Consider the following 18,993-nt stretch of genomic DNA (forward strand, 5'->3'; position numbering starts at 1 on the left):
AGCTGTTGTAAGATGAGTTTTGTTTCTGTGCAAGGGAGGAAGACAATTCATCAAGTTGTCCAATCTCATCCTACTTGTGTGGTGTCATGTAGATGGATGCGCTTTCATCACTTCTTCCTCTTGATCTCAGCAGACCTGTCTGGCTTCATGGAAATTAAGGTGATCCACCCTCTGCTCCTGATTTTCCATTACAGACTGTGGGCAGACAGGAGCTTCACTTTGTAGAGGATTTTATATTGCCCATGTTACAGATCGCCTTTTTTAAATCCAGTAAAGGTAAACGATTTTCAAATCTTTTATATATGTAAAAGTAACAATTCTGTGTTTAATACTGTGTTTGCAGTTTACAATTAGCAGTACTGCATTCAAATTTAACCCATGTCTCATTTTTACCTCCACCAAGGAGTTTATTTTTGGTTTGTATCTAGTGAAGATTATGCAAAAACTACTGCATCAAAACTTTGAATAATGCAGTATGGGTCAGGGGAAACCCATTCAAATTTGGTGCAAATCAAACTTGAATGATCCACCAGATCATGGTTTGGATCAACAATTTTCTTTAACAATGCATTTTTTGACATTAGCGTACATTTTTCAGAAAATAATACATGGGCCATGATAGAAAAAAAAGTCTGACATATTTAGTGGATTGATACATTTATTTATTTATCTGAGATTAAATTCTAGGGAATATGAAGTGCGTTCACAAGGGGACTGTTTGGCCCTGGTGGATATATGCACTCTATTGAGTTCCATTCTAGTTAATATATTATAGAAGTGACAGCTTAAAGTAATAGTTTATTACTGGTATCATGTGTATATGCTAAATATGAGGCAACAGCCCACTGCTAAAGTTAGCTTAGTTCAAAGAGCTAGCCTGCCTCTGTCACAAAGAAAATCTACCTAGCATCACCAGGCCCACTATCTAGCATATTCCATCTTAGAAATACTGTTATATCTGCTGTTTTATTTTAAGATAGCTAATACATTCCGCTATAAGAGACGTATCACTCTAGTGGTGACTAATGTGAGTAAACTTATACATTTAACAATATATAATGAACTTGAATGAGTATGTTGCCTGATTTGAATGCATACTGTGTACACCCTGTACCTGGGTTTGGCCTGTACCACACTAAAGCCTGTTCTAATCGGCTCCCTGAACAGGACCCTTTGCTTTTGGCTTAATAAGAAGATCTAATAATGCACAGTTTGTGTTTCTCATAGCTGAGCTCATCACTTCTCCTGCTATTGATTGGAGCTGTAACCTGAGAGGGTAGTGTTGCTGCCGAGATGCAGTGTGCCAGGGCTCCAAAAGGTGACGTAAACCAATAAAAATGCTCTATCGTACCATAAAGGTAGATAACTTATGACTAAAGGTATGCTTATGCAAACCTTCTCCAATTTTCTACCATCTGCTCTCCAACAAGACATCAGTTCAGTCTTTACAGAGACCAAAGGTTATTTAATTAATTCTGGGTTATTACGTTATTATAATGAATGGACAATGGTCAATAATGCCCCACTGCAGACCATCACACATGAGTTGAGTCACAGCGTTGCATTACTGTCATGGTAAGGTGAATCACAGAGTTGTGATTGAAGCTACTGCAAGCATACATTATGTGTGTCAACGCTATTGATCCAGCCAGTGCAGAGTTAGACTTCGGGCATACCATTCATCATCCCCATTTTACCCCGCTACAACAAACACTTGCACACCTGCACAACACACACACACACACACACACACACACACACACACACACACACACACACACACACACACACACACACACACATACACACACACAAAAAATACTCCCTCCCTCTCCCAACTGTGACTTTGAAAGAAATATTGCTCAAAGTGCAATAACCCTAACGCCAGAGGTCTGATGAATCACAGTGTGATCAGTGAGCCCTGGAGTCTGAACGCATGTGACAGTAGAAGGGAGGTCTGGGGCTCAGGCAGGACCTCCTGTTTCCAGCTGCATGAACTGTGGATCAGATATTTCACTGCGTGTTACTGAGATGGAGGATGATTCATCACAGCGTGGCCAGTGTCTGCGTGTAGCTCTAGAATTGTGTCAGGCTGCAACCAACGGTTGTCAAAATGTATTAACCTGAACTAATTTACAAATATACAAGATAGTGTTAGTTATCAAGTGAAATATTTTGATACTGTCGCTAGTATGACCACCAAGTTTATCTATTGATAAAAAAACAATCCTAAACTGAAACCTTGTTTTTTTGCCACACTGGAGGCATATGGGGCTATCACTGCTATGAATTTATTTAAATCTCTGACTTTTCCTCTTGTGCCACCATTAGGTTTCGATTTTTCTTTTTTTAAATGAATGCCTTTTTTACGATTACAGGGATTGCCATGAAATTCAATACAGATCATCAGTTTACCCACAGGATGCATTATGATATCCTCACTTATCATTTAGTGCCACCATTAGCGCAAGCTAATATGCCCACTGTGTAATGCAAACAGGTTTGTCACTTTTATTTTGATCAACTACCTTTTCTCTCTCTCTTCATCCGTATGAACCAAAAACCTGTCTGCGTGTTTAAAAGGTATAGTTTTTTTTAAGAATCCCCAACAGTTTTAAGCCTGAAACTGTAACGACTGAAAAAAATGTCAAATTTCAGCTCTCAGACAGCCCTAGAAACTTATAATCCATGACCTATGTTTTCATTAGGAAAAAAATACAAATCTTAGTGTTAAATTGTGATATTTCATCAAAATGACTTTACACTGCTTGTTTCATTTAAACTTTCCAACAATTAACCATTTACAAAATTCAGACTATTAATAATAATAGTAATAATAATAATAAATTACACTTCTCACTGCAACTCAAAAGCCACCAAATCAGTGATAATCCGGCTGCAATAAGTAACCATGCGAGAACGTTGGAGTATATTTCATCACACTATTGTGTTACAACTAAAAAATATGAGGATAAGTTGTATAAGAGCCACATGTGCCTCTGCATGGTGAAATGTGTTTGTAGTGTTGATGTACTGAGCAGTGTACAGATTGGATTTGAAAACATGTAAATAGTTGAAAGCGCCTATGGGAGGATAAATTGCCCTGAAGCTGCTTGGGGTTCATAGGGTTAAATCTGCACCAAGTTTGTCACTATGGAAACAGTCATGTACACGCTGTCAGAATATTAATTGAATGAGTGTGTATTAACAATAACATCCCTCAGGACATATCGGAGTCCATCTTTTTAATGTGTCACAGTGAGAAGATCATAAGCCATTTTACCAGCTACACTATCGTAGGGAGATTAGCCAACATGGTGCGAGAGTTAATAAGAGGAGAGGGCAGATCCAGAGCCCCCTGTTCTACAACAGGCATTCCCACATGCACACACAAATATGCAGTTCAGCAAAGTTTCCCATAATGCAGAGAAGTGTATAGGCTGGTCCGTGGAGGCAGGCGGCTGGGGGCTGTGTAATATAGAGCTGAGTGGTACTGAGAGTGGTGGCAAAGGGCTGTTGCCTGTCACACTGTGTTCTCTGTGTTTAAGTTGACAGCTCCACTAGACCCATGTATGGTATATTCATTACAATGGAAAGACTGCAGCCTCTACTAGCACTACAGTTGAGCTACACAGCAATAATGGCCTGTTTCTTGATATAGTGCTGTTGGACTTCTTTGCCTCCTTTGTTATTTTTCAGTGGTATTAACTAAGAACGTTTACATTAGCTGTTGTTGGTGTGATGCATTGCTTTTATCTTTCTGCAGCTTGAAATACAGTGGAGGAAATAATTATTTGATCCCTCGCTGATTTTGTAAGTTTGCCCATTCACAAAGACACAAACAGTCTATAATTTTAATGGTAGGTTTATTACAATAGTGAGAGATGGAATATCAAAAGGAAAATTCAGGAAATCACTTTAAATAAAATATATAAACAGACTTGCATTTTATCGAGTGAAATAAGTATTTGATCCCCTGCCAACCATCAACAATTCTGGCTCCCACAGACTGGTTAAATACTCCTACTCCTTAGATACACTGAAAAAAAACATGTTACCTGCAGCAAAGACACCTGTGTGTCAATCAGTCACCAATCACCTGTATAAAAGACACCTGTAAATGCATTCATCAGTCAGACTCCAAACTCTCCACCATGGGCAAGACCAAAGAGTTGTCTAAGGACATCAGGGACAAGATTGTAGACCTGCACAAGGCTGGATTGGGCTACAAGACCATAGGCAAGAAGCTGGGTGAGAAGGAGACAACTGTTGGTGCGATCGTTCGAAAATGGAAGACGCACAAAACAACCATCAATCGTCCTCGTTCTGGGGCTCCTTGCAAAATCTCACCTCGTGGGGTATCACTGATGATGAGGAAGGTGAGAAATGATCCAAGAACTACACGCGAGGAGCTTGCTAATGATCTCATGGCAGCTGGGACCACAGTCACCAAGAAAACCATTGGGAACACACTACGCCGCAATGGATTAAGATCCTGCAGTGCCCGCAAGGTCCCCCTGCTCAAGAATGCACATGTACAGGCCCCACTGAAGTTCGTCAATGATCACCTGAATGATTCAGAGAAGTCTTGGGAGCAAGTGCTGTGGTCAGATGAAACCAAAATTGAGCTCTTTGGCATCAACTCGACTCGCCGTGTTTGGAGGAGGAAAAATACTGACTATGACCCCAAGAACACCATCCCCACCGTCAAGTATGGAGGTGGAAGCATTATGCTTTGGGGGTGTTTCTCTGCTAAGGGGACAGGACGACTTCACCGCATTGATGGAAAGATGGACGGGGCCATGTACCGTAAAATCCTGAGTGACAACCTTCTTCCCTCCGCCAGAGCACTGAAAATGGGTCGTGGATGGGTCTTCCAGCAGGACAATGACCCAAAACATACGGCCAAGGCAACAAAGGAGTGGCTCAAAAGGAAACACATTAAGGTCATGGAGTGGCCAAGTCAGTCTCCGGACCTTAATCCCATCGAAAATCTGTGGAGGGAGCTGAAGCTTCGAGTTGCGAAGCGACAGCCTCGAAACCTTAAGGATTTGGAGATGATTTGCAAAGAGGAGTGGACCAAGATTCCTCTTGATACGTGCACAAACCTGGTAATTAACTACAAGAAACGTCTGACCTCTGTGCTTGCCAACAAGGGTTTTGCCACCAAGTACTAAGCCATTTATTGGCAGGGGATCAAATACTTATTTCACTCGATAAAATGCAAGTCTGTTTATATATTTTATTTAAAGTGATTTCCTGGATTTTCCTTTTGATATTCCATCTCTCACTATTGTAATAAACCTACCATTAAAATTATAGACTGTTTGTGTCTTTGTGAATGGGCAAACTTACAAAATCAGCGAGGGATCAAATAATTATTTCCTCCACTGTATATGAGACATAATTAGAGGATCCATAAGTGTTATTACTTTCCTGCAGGTTTGGGGAATTTAAAAGGGACCTTTCAAGCTTTGCCTTGTTTACTGTTTATATAATGTGACATTGTCAAATATCCCTATTAAATGTGGACAAAGTTTCAAATAATAAGGTGAATGTATTTAAGAGTAATCCTTGTGAGACAAACCTCAGGTGTCTGCTGTTCTGAACACAAAGCGTTCACTACAAACTGACCTCCCCTCATCACTTTATCCGCTCAGATCCAGTGTTGGGCAAGTTACTGAAAATTAGTAATTAGTTACAATTACTAGTTACAATTACTATTTTAAAGGTAATTGAATTACTTCACCAGTTACTGTATATCAAAAGTAATTAGTTACTAGGGAAAGTAACTTTTAAGTTACTTTTATGTCTACTTTTTAAATGTAATGAATATGAACAATACTGAACAGTCAAACACATAATATATTGTTTATTTTGTTCTTTATGTTCAAAGTATGTATAATGTTATTTAAGTTAGAAATTTGTTGTCTTTTAAAGCATAGCGACTCACCTTGTATAAATGCCTGTAGCTCTCACGGAGCGGACAGATTTAATAGACACACCAAATCTCTCGCTCCGGTCCGAGCCTGAGACGTAAACACCTGCCGTACAGCTGCGTCTTCATGACAGTAACAGCAGGAAACGACAGGACGCCAGCTGTACGGTTTCCCTATCTTACGGACGGGTTATCCTCGTTTAAAACCCCTCACCGAGCAGAATGAGGTACGAAGCGGGTTTTAGTCCCTTTGTTACAGGTAGCGCGGAACGGGAGTCGCTGTCACGTTAACCTGTCAAACTTGTCTCACGCGGTTATTTGTTTGTTTAGCTGATGTTTAGGTGTTTTAACAGTTGTATTTGTATTTGACTAAATGTTTATGTTTACTTGTTGTCTTCTATTTTTTCGGTGTTTTCTACGGCGCCTCGATGTGATGTTTAAATAAAGAGCCGTGACGCATCAGTTTGAAACTCTTGTCATGCTTTGCCAGCCAGGGGCTGTTACAGTATCATTGCTCCACCAAGGTCCTGCGACGTCAGATCAGAAGCAGCTAAAGGCCTATCTTGTCTTCTTGTCTGTAAGTGTTAATTTTTCACAAAGGAGAGTAACGCGAGTAACGAACTCATTTAAATTTCAGTAATTGTAACTGCGTTACTTGATTTGAAAAAATTATTCGTTACATGCTTGTTACCGCTAAAAGTAGTGGAATTACAATAACGCGCACTGCTCAGAACACAGCCCCATCAGAGTTTATCGTATGTATGTACAAGTTATTTCAAAACACATTATATTGGAGTAGTCTTTTGGCAATTACTGTACTCAAGTATAATGGGTTATCCATGTAGACTACGTCTATTTACTTTGTTAAATAATAAATAGTCTTGTGCTGTATTCTTTGTTGCTCTACGGCAGGGGTCCAAATCCGGCCGCGATAGGTTTCCATTTGGACCGCGACTCTTCACTCAAAAGAAAGAAATAATATGTGGCGGCCTGGTTTAACACCTAAGAGACTTTAATCAGGCATAATGATGCCAGCCCAGTGGAGCGGCCTGGGTCCTATGTATTGCTATCATATACTCTGTCGAGCCGAGCTAGGTAGAGAGACACACGCAGTCGGAGACACATGGATGAAGGCGAAATATGGCGTTATCAAAAATTAAGAAAGTTGAGTTCCGAGGAGAGTGAACAGAAAAGTATGTATTTATTCTTCCTGCAGTCAGCTCAACAAGACCTTTGTTTCATTTGCTCTGAGCTTGTTGCGGTTGTCAAAAGCGGCAATTTAAAACGCCATTATGAAACCAAACACACTTTGAAGACTCCTACCCGCAGCAGTCCGAGGTAAGGACGCGGAAATAAATGAGCTCAGAGCCCAGTATGAGTATTGTACGCGGGTCCTCTCTTATTCCCTCTCCACATAACAGCGGACATATGAGTGTTCGAGAATTCCTGACGGAGGTTGATACAAATTCAAATTACCTACTGCTGCAGAGATATTTCTTCTCATGTTCAGTTCATACAAAAACTGATTGGAAACTTCAGTGATTGTTTTGATGACTTCAGTCTGGGTGAACAGGTCCTCTTTCTCATTCAGAATCCTTTTCTGGTCAATAATGTAACCTTGTTTTCACAGGAGGCTAAAATGACCTTCAAGTGGGTAGATATGTCATCTCTACAGGTGGAACTTGTTGATCTGCAAGCAAAGGAAGGACTGCAAGAGCAGTGTGGAGTTAGTGATGCTGCCAGCTCCAGGCTACAGACTCTACTTGAGAGTTTTCCCTATTCTCACTAATGTGGCAGTACACACCTTGAAGATATTTGGCTCCACATACAGTTGTGAATCAGCATTCTGAACACTTAACATTATTAATACCAAAGACCGTTCAAGAATGGCTAATGAACATTTACATGCCGGTTGGAGAATGGCACTGACCCCATTTCTGCCAAGGTTCAAAATACCAGCAGAGAAAGCTAAAGCCAATTTCTCTCACTGAATTAGGGAAGTAGGCCTACAGACAATAGGCTGCATGTGAAGTTTTGCTTCAATCTTTCAGTGGTTTAGTGGCCTATGCTAATTCCACGACAAAATGTTAATTGCACTTTGTTTCATGTTATTCCAGCATAGGCATTGTATTTATCAGTTTGTTTTGGATTTTGTATTGTTACAAAAGCAACCTTGTGCTTTAAAAATGTTTATTAAACTGACTTAGTCAGAGCCCATATTTGTATGTCTCTGATCATCTGGACCCCAGAAGGGGAGGAGGGTTGACATCTGGACCTCTTGCGTGAACGGATAGGGCTGCATTTTCTGTCAGATCGCGTCCGAGTCTGACAGAAATCGAACCGAGCCCGATCCGAACTCGACAGGTATTCAAGTTTTTTGTACCCTCCCCTAGCCAAATGTTTTTCCACAGAACAGGCGCATGCAGTGTGAACATCAAGTACATAACCCAGCCAAGCCAAATGTCTGAACCTGACCAAAACCTGAATATCATTTCAATAACTGCATAAGACGTGTGGGGTCAGGTATCCATACCCGAATACAGATGGATCTTAGAAGTTTCACCATTTCCAATCAATTATCTTCTGATAGTTAGTTATTTTTAGTTACTAGTTACCTGATTAAGCAGTCGTGTTCAGAACGTCCATCCTAAGAGGATGAATCAGTGCTCACAAGTGTTAACAGATGTTCATCCAATCAGAAGAAAGCAGGATATTAAGGAGGCCAGAGCTAATATTACCTGTTTAAGTCAGACTTAAATAGGGGGCTGAGTGCCAGGCAGTGTGACATAAATAGTCTTTTTTTTTTTAAACTATGAATCATGCAAAGCTGCTCTAGCAGAGTCCCAGAATAAAGCATAGAGCTGGAAATGAGCATAATAGATTAACTTTAAAGTATTCAACAGTATATAGAAAAAAAATTCCTTACTATAGTGAATATGATCTAGTCTTTTAAGACTGGTGCAGCTTGTGTTTGCCTATTGCAGCTGAAATGATTCAGCAGTAAAATAAAAAAGTACGTTCTTTCTGATTCATATCACAGCATTAAACAAGATGATCCATGCGCCTGTTGTGCTGTCATTAACAGTTCAACGTGGGTTGTGTCTGTCTGTGTTTCCATCTGGAGCTTAACATGAAGTAACAGCTGAGTCTCTCAAATGCATCCACACACAGGCTTTGACATCATCATGACCGTTCCCTGAAGTTGGCCTCCCAGCTCTCTATCACATTTACTCTGTCCTTGTGTCAAATGATCGCATGAGGACAATTTACTTTTCTCATGATACACATCAAATAACTTCTATTTTGCACATGTGAAAGGAGGTCATAAAACATTCTGTTCCTCTTCGCTGCCAAAAAACTGTCATGTCCTCCTCACAACTTGGTGTTAAGATAGCGACACCAGCCGCTTAGTTTTAGAGCCAGAGTTTGTCACTGTGTGATATAGTCAGCACTTTTCACTCCTGTTTTGTTTGAGTAAGCATTTCAGTGCATAGAGTCTCCTCTCACAGACTTTAATTCAAGTCGGTAACAGCTCTCTATCTATTGCTCTTAGCCCAGCACTGTGGTCTTGTCAGTGTTGACATATCAAGTTAAAAGCATTCTCAGTATTTATTTTCCCTATTATATATAACTTTACCCAGGTAAATATGTATACAAGTGTAGCTGCATGATTTTAATCAATAGCAATCAGTTGCTTTCGAAACCCATGTTCTGAGCTTTACGCCTCCTTATCCAAGTGTTTGCTCATTGTGGCAACTGTTGGGTTTCTGTATAATTTTAAGGTCTTAACTTCACAATGTTAAAGTGCCTTGAGACAATGTTTGTTGAGATTTGGTGTTACACAAATTGAATTGAATCCTAGATTGTATCCAATCTGAGGATGATGCCACAAGTGAGCTGCTATTGTTCCAACACATTGCACATGAGCCAGAAAATCAGATGGCAGAGCAAAATTTGTTTTGTGAAACAGGCCTAGTATCTCTTTACCTGCCACTCTCATTGGATTTCTGATATAACTAGCTATCAAGCTTATTCTGTTTTGATAATGTGACCTTGGGGTTTCTGTCTCAAACTCAATCAATCAAATGTTATTTGTATAACCAATATTCACAAATCACAATATGTCTTAAAGGGCTTAACAAGGTGTGACATCCTCTGTCTTAAACCCCCAACAAGAGTAAGGAAAAACTACCAAAAACACCCAGAACATTAACAGGAGGAAATAAATGTTAAACTGTGCCAGAGGGCTGCTGATGTTGAGCAGTCCCATCAATGCCAACAGATGTTGAGCTTATTTAATGCCCTTAATTGTTTGTATTATAACTGAGCAGCCTCATTATGGAAGAGGGACGGTAAGTATGTAAAGCTAAGATGTAGTTTGGGTAGTACACAGTGGTATAAGTATGTGTATTAAAAGTGGCCAACTAACATCTCATTTTGATGTCTTTGTTTTCTGGCCTTTAAAATGTTGCAGATTTCTCAGTGTCTTCTTACTTACTGCTTATTGTATCTGAACCACATTTAGAAGCCAAACAGATTCAGTTTATGTGAATATGAGATGGAGAGACGCAGCCAGTTCACACATTAAAAAGTCCAAGTAGCATTGGGGCCGGCACTGTCTCCACAGTAGGTCTATCTGCCGTTCTGCCACTGTGGTCCAAACTTCAAAATCCCAACAACTCTCTGATGGATTGCAATGAGATTTTCTTCTTTTCCACCCTCAGGATCTTATTAACTTTGGTTATCCCCGGATTTATATTGATCCAGCACCACCAACAGGTCAAATTTATTAGATACTTTGGTTTATGACACATACAAGTAAAACCTCATGCCCAGCAGCCTCAAATGTGATGTGTTTTACATTAATTGAAAGATGTTAGCATGTTAATGTGCTAAACTAAGATGGTGAACATAGCACCTGATCATTATCAGCATGGTGTATTCATTTTTAACTTTAAGCTCAAAGTGCTGTCGAGACAGCCTCAACTCTTAGTTTGGTTATTTGATAGACCTACACTGATAATTAAGAAGGGAAACTGCTGATAAAAAAACCTTTTTGACTAAGTATTTGTTTATCTCGTTATATTCTGCTGATGTTAATCTTCTTAAACTCATTAGGAAAATTGCTGGAAAGGATTGTTTGTTTTTTAAACACCTGGAAAAATTAAAATTCTCCATCAAATTGCTGCAACATATCCGAATCCAAGTGCCATGAAGCATGGGTTCATTGATTTTTAGTATTGCCTCAAATGGTCTGATACAGCATTAACACAGTAATCAATGGTATTGATTGATAACATTGATTGAATAATCAATATTTCAGCTTATTATTTGGCACTGAAAATCACAGGATGATGTCAATCTCATCGAAAATGAGCATAGATCATTCAGGTCAAACAAAAACACCCTAAACACAACGGCTGGGGGGTGTTGCAGGCTTGTTGAATTATATTTCCCAGGTTATTCAGTTATTGTGTCAATTTTTTGTGCACCACAAATTGGCAAGACACTGCCTCTGTCCTCCCTCCCTCACAAACAGACTCTCCGGCTCTCGAGCTGGTCCTGCACAGCACCTGTTCAGTGTGGCTGTGGTGCAGAGCTGCTGCCTCCCCAACTGTTAAGGTTTTTTTCTAAAAATAACATCCGGGGAGGGCTGCATATAGCCTGTAGGCAGGGAAAACAAGGGAGCATAGGGAAATTGGCTGCTTGTGTATTCTATCAGACCGGGAGGGAATGTTAGCCAGACAGTTGTTAACTCTCCTATTCCCTGCCTGCCTCAGTTTTGTCATGGCTGTGTACAAAGCGAAGAGGGACACCACTGTATATTTAGAGGCTGTGAATCATACTCAACAGATGCACTGGTACAGAACACAGCATGATTTTTAAAGTCGGATACCATGTACAGCATTTGTATGTAGCTCTTGTCAAGGATCGAATTGTTCCAATCAATTGAAATTGTATAAAACCCTGTAAATTTGCATATAGTTGTTGCTGCTTGCTTCAATGGAGACATTTTAATTGTCTATTAAAACAACATGAATGTTTTAGGGAGTACAGGGGACGATTGCGATGTTATGGAATAAAAAGTTGCTGATACTTCTATATGGGCTGAAGTTATCCAACCCATATGACAAAGATATAAATACAAATTTTTCCTTCATTTTTATTGTGTAAAATAAATAGAAGTCATGTCAGCAAATATAAATGCAAAATGTATGCGATAGGGTCGTATCGGCTGATATTAATAAGCAAATAAAAAATCATTTAGGCTCTCGTGATAGCCTGATATATGAAATATTTGTCAGTCTAAATCTTCTTTTTTTTTTTTATTATTTTACTAAAGAAAAAAGTTTCTCTTTACGTGATTCACCCTAAAAATGTGTCGTTGTCCCCCCCCCCCCGCTAAAGCCATGTTAAACCATAAACTCTTTAATTTGTGGTGACAGTGAGGCATGAGACACTGACATAGGCCCTGAGGCGGATGCAGCGTCTGAGCGAGTTGTACAGCTCCTTGTACAGTCGACCTAGTGATATTCAGCCCATTAATGAGCCAAGTAAATGTTCTTTATGACAAAAACAGTAAAATTGCTTACGCTGTGGAAACTGTTGTTTTACTTGGTTGAACAACAAATTAGATAACTAGCGACCTAAGGTCACCTCTATTAGAAATTTCTCCACTCGGCTGTTCAGCAGAGATAAGTGCATTGACTTTATCTAGATTTGCACTGGCCACAGGCCCATTTCCTCTGACCTATCCACTGCAGCTTCTGCACCAAGAGCTCAAGTCTGTCATTTTCAGTATGTTATATCATGCTGTCTCAATGTGTCCTATGGTAGAAAAGCAAAGACTTTCCATCTGAACAGGAACTAATTTAAATTGACTGCTCTGAATTTTCACCAAAAACTGAAAATCATAGGTCTAGAATATTACTGAAGGCAAATGGACGAATTGAAACAAACAACAAAGGCTGCGATTTGTAGACTTTTCCAGGTTTCCTGTGGAGTGGGATGAAACTGTAGCCTCCTTTTATTGAAGACGGCCCCAGTGATGTGTTTCACTGTGTGTCTGCAGTGTGAATAAAATACCCATTTCTTGTGCCACCATCCATGGTGAGGTTTAATTTTAGACCAATCACTGGCTCACCATGTGCGAACAGATTTGCAGCTGCTAATGCATGTCTGTTATTCTCCCTCACTTTCTCTGTCTGTCTTTGAGTCTCGCTGCAACTCGTTCTGTATTGTTTGGAAGTCTGAGGCACTTCAGCCTGATCTTGTGTTTACCCTCGCTGTGCTCAGCCTGCCCCAGTTTAGAATCAGACATACATGGCTCATCGTCTGTGCAGTCCTGCAGCGCACAAAGTAGATTGGCACCTCTGCTGTTTGATTACCAACTCATGTTACATGTTGTCTGCTGCTCTCGCATGACCTGCAGTCAAACACAGACACGGTGGATAATATTGAATAACAGGGAAGCATGGAATCACACTGATAACGTGTTGCCTCTTAATAGGAATTAAGACGCAGTCATTCACAGTCAACAGCTCCAATTTGTATTATTCCACTGAAAATAATAATCCTTCCTAAGTAATATTTTACACTCACAGTTTCCGCTCAACGCAACTCCTTATCCAAGGTGCTATTGAATGAAAGACAAGTTCTCTGGAGATAACTGTTGGTTCATAGTTCAGACTCCTGCACCAATTGCAGGAAGTTGAGTCAGCATTAAACAACATTAAAGGAAAAAGAAGCGAAAGCAATTAGGATTGCATGTGTATCCTCGCCTGTACCAATATGATTTGATATCATTATGATGAGGACATTTATTTTGCAGGTAGTTATACCATATTGATATTACAGTGGCAACAAAATTAACAAAGTGAAATGTATAATTTACAGTTTTTCTATGCACTTTATTAATAATACAGTAGTGGAATTCACAACTTACTTCCATCAAACTCACGCCCATCTACAAACCAATCAAAGTATTTTATTATGTAGGTGTAGGTGATGACCACAGGACTTACGTGTGTCCTACAAAAGTATTAAGTGTGCTCCTGAAACTACAATGTGAAACCACAACTAATCAGATAAAATGTAATCATTGTTAAAGGACATAATTTCAGCTTTCAAAATGAGCTTATAGTCTACAGTCATGTTAACAGCTTTGTGATGGTGTGCTGAGGTCAGGGCTGTATTGAGGCAAATGGGAATGTATACTGCCATTTACATCCGCGATGCTAAACTGCTGATGTTAGGTCGGTGTGATGTTATTGGGAGATAGATCTGTACAAATCAAAGTGGTGGAGTGACAGACTATCAGGCAATAGTTCCCATCCTTAGAGAATTGGTTTTGACCAGAACTAACACTGCACCTATTGATTATAAAATTTTTCGATTAATCCAACGATATTTATTTTGCGTTAATCTCACAATTACTTTTTTTATTAATCTAGCAATTATTTTTGAATTACTCTATTACTATGATAATAAATTAATCAAAAATAAGATTACAAACTTGTTTCATTTATATTTATTTAATAATCTTCTCTCAAATACAAACAAATCGGAAAAAAACATAGTATGCACTGCAAGGCATTTTTCCACAACAAAAAAATAGTCCACTGCTTTTACTTTCCCATTTCACTCCAAAATAAAATTACTGGAAGAGCTTGTTCCATTAAAGTTAAAGGAATATCTCAATCTAAATTAAGCTGTCCAACAACCAAATAAATGAAAACCAAAGTAAATTCAAATAACTTTGTGAACACCATGTAAATTCAAGTTGAGCAGTCTATCAAAAGAAATTGAAGTATCAATGTCAACTGACACAGTAAGTATAATATAATAGTATTTCAACAATACTTAACAATACAACAATTGTAACAATACAATTTTCACATTGAGCTGAAGTGTACTCCAATAATAAAATAATATTATTTTCTTTACTACTGTAAAGACGGAAAAAAGCTGTGCAGGTTAAAATAGAAACGCCGTCATTATCTAATAACAGGTCTGGGTCCGTAGAGAGCGACTATTGGGAACCTATGATAGATGATCTGGGGCGATTTTTTTTTTTTTCACTCACTTCAGCTTGCTTGTCAGGTGAGTCCATGCCTAAACTGTGTGCAGCCACCTTCCTAACGACGCGTCGACGCACTTTCTGCGAGTCGAAGTATTTACAGCCCTACTTTAAAACCATCAACCAACCTTGAACAATCTGAGAAGGAAAAGAGAGGTCAGTCTTTGGTTTGTCTGCTCACAGCTTATGGACATGTGCAACCTGTGATAGGAGGTACCAAGAAGCCATTTCTTTATATTAAACGGCGAAGAGCCCAAACATTGTACCAATGCAGTGCAGTCTTAAAACTTCGATTAAATCCTAAAATGGTGAGCAAAATTAAACACAATACAACGTTTTCAGTAGCACTAGCATGTATTGCCAAACCTAACTCTGCATTTCATAAATGTAACCCACAGTTTCATCTCTACGAGGCTGATATTTACACCTGACGCAGCTCGGGTTTCCGCACTTTTTACCAAACCCTCCCAAGTCCCAGAAATAGCAACGCAGGTGTATGACCCATCTGTGGTACCCGATGAGAAAGACAATGATAAAGGGACTCGTTGGTCATGTGAAACACCTAAAGAAAGGCGGCATCAGTGCGAACAGGGGTCAGTTCATGTCCAACTTGAATCTTCCAACCAAATTCAAAACCAGAACCTTCACCAATAAGATGCTTTATTGGCTCTCACCTTTGTGATACCTCCAATCACAAAGGCTTAGTTATTTTTCAAGCCCTTGTGCCTATGCTCCCTATTTTTATTCCGCCGTCAAATACCAATGTCAGCCCTTTTTCTAGACCTTCTCCAGTCCCAAGAGTCTCCTACCCGTTTCTTTTATCTCCCATCCTATCCTATACTTGTCTTTCATATGCTCTCTTCTATATTGCAATCCACATTCCTTCATCACCATGCCTTCAACCATGCTCACCAAGCTCCGATCTTCTCCCGTGCCCTCCTCTTTTCTCCATCTCCTCTACCTCGTGTTCCTATCAGTCTAAGACCTAAACTGTGGCCATTATTTATTCTACCTCTTTTGCTTTAATTCCTGCAGTCATCAATCTTGCTTTGTGCCTGCTCCTAAACCTTCCAGATAATTTCAGATAGTAGAAAAACTGCTGTAAACCCTTAAAAGTATCTCAAAACAACTGGAGCTACTGCAATTACTGCCAGTTTACACCCCCACTCTCGTCCTCAGCTGTCACTTCCCTGTGCAACATACCCTCATTACCCAACCAACACATAGCACTGAACCCTCCCTTTTCATTCACCCCCCCCCCCCCTCCCCCTCCAGCTCAGCCCCCACTTTCCCTCTTCTCGAATCTCCAGCTTTAGCACACCCTGCTTTCCCACCAAATCCATCTTCCTCTTCTCCTCTTGTGCTTGCATCCAGAGCGGCGGTGCCCTGATGGAGGTCAGCCTTGTTTCTGTCTGTCGTGAGATGCGACAGGGGGAGGAAGGCAAGGTGAAGCACTTTCAGCGGCTGTCATTGTGCTGTACAGTGGGCTAGAAGGAAGACAGGAGAGAACGAGTGAGCGAGGGAAGGACAGTGTGATAGAGAGAGAGAGCGAGAGCAAGCGAGTAGATGCAGAGCGAGAATGAGAGAGAGAGAGAGAGAGAGAGAGAGAGAGAGAGATAGTGAGAGAGAGCAAGTGGTCCAGCGCTCACAGCTCACATTGCTGGCTGACTGGCTTGCTCACTGTTGACGAATGAGCTGTCTACCCACGGGGCTGGGAAACGGCAGCTTGTGACAAGCTGGGGAGAGGGGAACATGAATGTAATGCGTACCTTGCCTCGCTTGCTTACAGATACCGGGCAGAAGAAGACCCCAGAGAAGAAGGATGGGAGGCGCATGTCTTTCCAGAGACCCAAAGGGACCATTGAATATTCTGTGAGTACCAAACAAGCAACTCTGCTATTTCTGCGTTAATGTTGTTCGATGTGTTTAATGCTCTTCTGCTCTGCCGCTGCTGCTTCTGTGTTTTGTCTGTGTGCGTCTGCTGGTGCTTTCTGTAGCTCTGACCTGCTCCAGTAATATTCTAGCTGTAGCAGTTGTGTTTGTGTGTTGTAAAGGCACTGTGTCTGACGATGCTTGGTAGCTTATTAGTGAGGGGGGGGAGCATGTAACAAGTGTAGCTCATTCTCAACTGTTTGCATTAAGATGTGTGTTTACGTGTGTCTGCATACACAGATGTGCAGTGGAGCTCGGAAAGCTTATGGAAACAATGCATCCTCTGCTAAAGATTCCCCTGTGCAGAGGCTTAATACTCAGCTCCATTTTCCATTTTGATATATAGAAAAGAGGCATGAATGTTAGTTGCTCCATACCTTTCCTCCAGCTGGATGCGGAGGGGACAGACGGGCAGGAGCACTGGCAGGACATGTATTTGTTTTTCCACTCGTTCTACGTGCCATGCATCGAAGTGCATTCCTTCACAGAGCTCGCTGTGTTGCAAATGACCTTCCAACTGCGTTGTCATTTCTACTGATTTAGCTGTTGTTTAGGAGAGGAAGAGGGCTCTGGTTCCCTGGTGTGAACTGAAAATGGAGCCAGTCTCTGCTTTGCCTGGTTGTGTTCTTCAAATGACCCTCAAATCCAGCTGCAATCAGACTGCCTTGCCCTTCCTTGCCTCTCTCTCTCTCTTTCTCTCTCACTCTCTCCTTGGCAACAATGAGAAGTAGGATTGCTGTGGCTCAGCTCCGAATGTCTGCCTGTCTGCCGGGGAGAGAGGAGATGAAGGGAGTAAGGAGAGGTGGGAGGGAGGGAGGGAAGGAAAGGTCCATGGTCTCTCTCTGACATTCCAGTCTCTCCTTCCAAACTCCTCTTTTCATTTCCCTTCTCTCTGACAGTTACCTTTCCATTGGCTCTCTCTGTCTGTTGCCTCCGGCTCCAGAAGCTACTGTAGGTTTTGCTGTGATTGGCTCCCTTCCCCCATCTCCAACACCTCAGCAACACCGGCACTACCTCCACATCCACCACCTCCCCAACCTGCCAGTCATCCTAGACCTGCTGACTGACAAGGCCCTTGTTTACTTCTCCGGGGCTTGAACATCATAAACTGTTACAAGAGGATATTTTTCAGAGCCAAAGCACTGTGTCATGGCCCTGATGTGGGCAGCAGTGGCCTCAAAGAGTTTGCAAGATGGAATGAAATGCTATTTTGTAAAGAAAAATAGGGATATATTCAGCATTTAGTTTGTGTGTAGGGGGGGGGGGGGGGGGAGATTTAGCTCTCAATCACACAGCGTACCAATTCTGTCCTTGTTAGCCATCACTCTGTCCTTATTACCCCCTTTTAGATAGCTAAAAGTGTGACGATGAATCAAGTACTGCCAATGATTTTGTCCTGTAGCACGACATGCTGCAACATCACTAAGCGAGGAGGCTTTGGGCCAGCAGTAATATCTAAGGCAGTATGGCCAAGCTCCCCCTAAACTCCGAGGGTCATGTGGCCAACGCGGTCCCAGTGATTGAGAAGCAGCTTTATCATAAACTCATCTCCTGGCTGGGGGGGGAGGAGGAGCAGCGGGCAGCCAGTGATGTTTCCTTATTTCGCTATCCAGCAGATAAGTTTATAATCTATTGCCTGGTGCCCACAGGAAAAAGGAGAGTTTCCTCATATGCTTCCTTATCAATAACATATCCGTCCGTCTCCGTCTTCCTCCTCCCCACCCTCTCACCCCTCTACCTCACACACAGGCCTCTGTCTATTTGCCCTTTCTTTGCATTGAGAAATAACCTTAGCAGCTACAACCCATCTGCCTAGACACTGATAACGCCAGTCCATTCAGCCAAGTCCAGCTTTTGGCTGAATTGCATCCAATTAAAAAAGTGTTTGAAGTCTCTGGGAACAACAGAGATAGATGAGAAGACAGAAAGACGCAGACGGAGAGAGGCAGAGAGCGGCACAGAGGTGAGCCGTACAGTGGGTGGATTGGCTCAGTCTTCCCACAGACTGCTTGAGAGGGCAGCCAGTCAAAGTCAAAGAAAATAA

At 41.1% G+C, this 18,993-nt stretch overlaps 1 protein-coding gene across 8 annotated transcripts in view; it reads left to right on the plus strand.

Annotated features, from left to right (window-relative positions):
• The window catches only part of oxr1a (oxidation resistance 1a), a 166,217-nt gene that overhangs the window by 92,820 nt on the left and 54,404 nt on the right, over positions 1-18,993 (plus strand). For 5 of the 8 annotated variants that reach the window (XM_053433180.1, XM_053433176.1, XM_053433179.1 and 2 more), the window contains one exon: positions 16,807-16,889. The exons of 1 other annotated variant lie outside the window; for it this stretch is intronic. In XM_053433180.1, coding sequence (XP_053289155.1) covers positions 16,807-16,889 — 83 coding nt within the window. Of the gene's footprint in view, positions 1-168; positions 277-1,220; positions 1,319-16,806; positions 16,890-18,993 lie in introns of those variants that run through there. 2 more of the 8 variants (XM_053433181.1, XM_053433182.1) reach the window with 2 other exon arrangements.

Source organism: Pleuronectes platessa, chromosome 10 (assembly GCF_947347685.1).
Source record: "Pleuronectes platessa chromosome 10, fPlePla1.1, whole genome shotgun sequence".
Taxonomy (NCBI): domain Eukaryota; kingdom Metazoa; phylum Chordata; class Actinopteri; order Pleuronectiformes; family Pleuronectidae; genus Pleuronectes; species Pleuronectes platessa.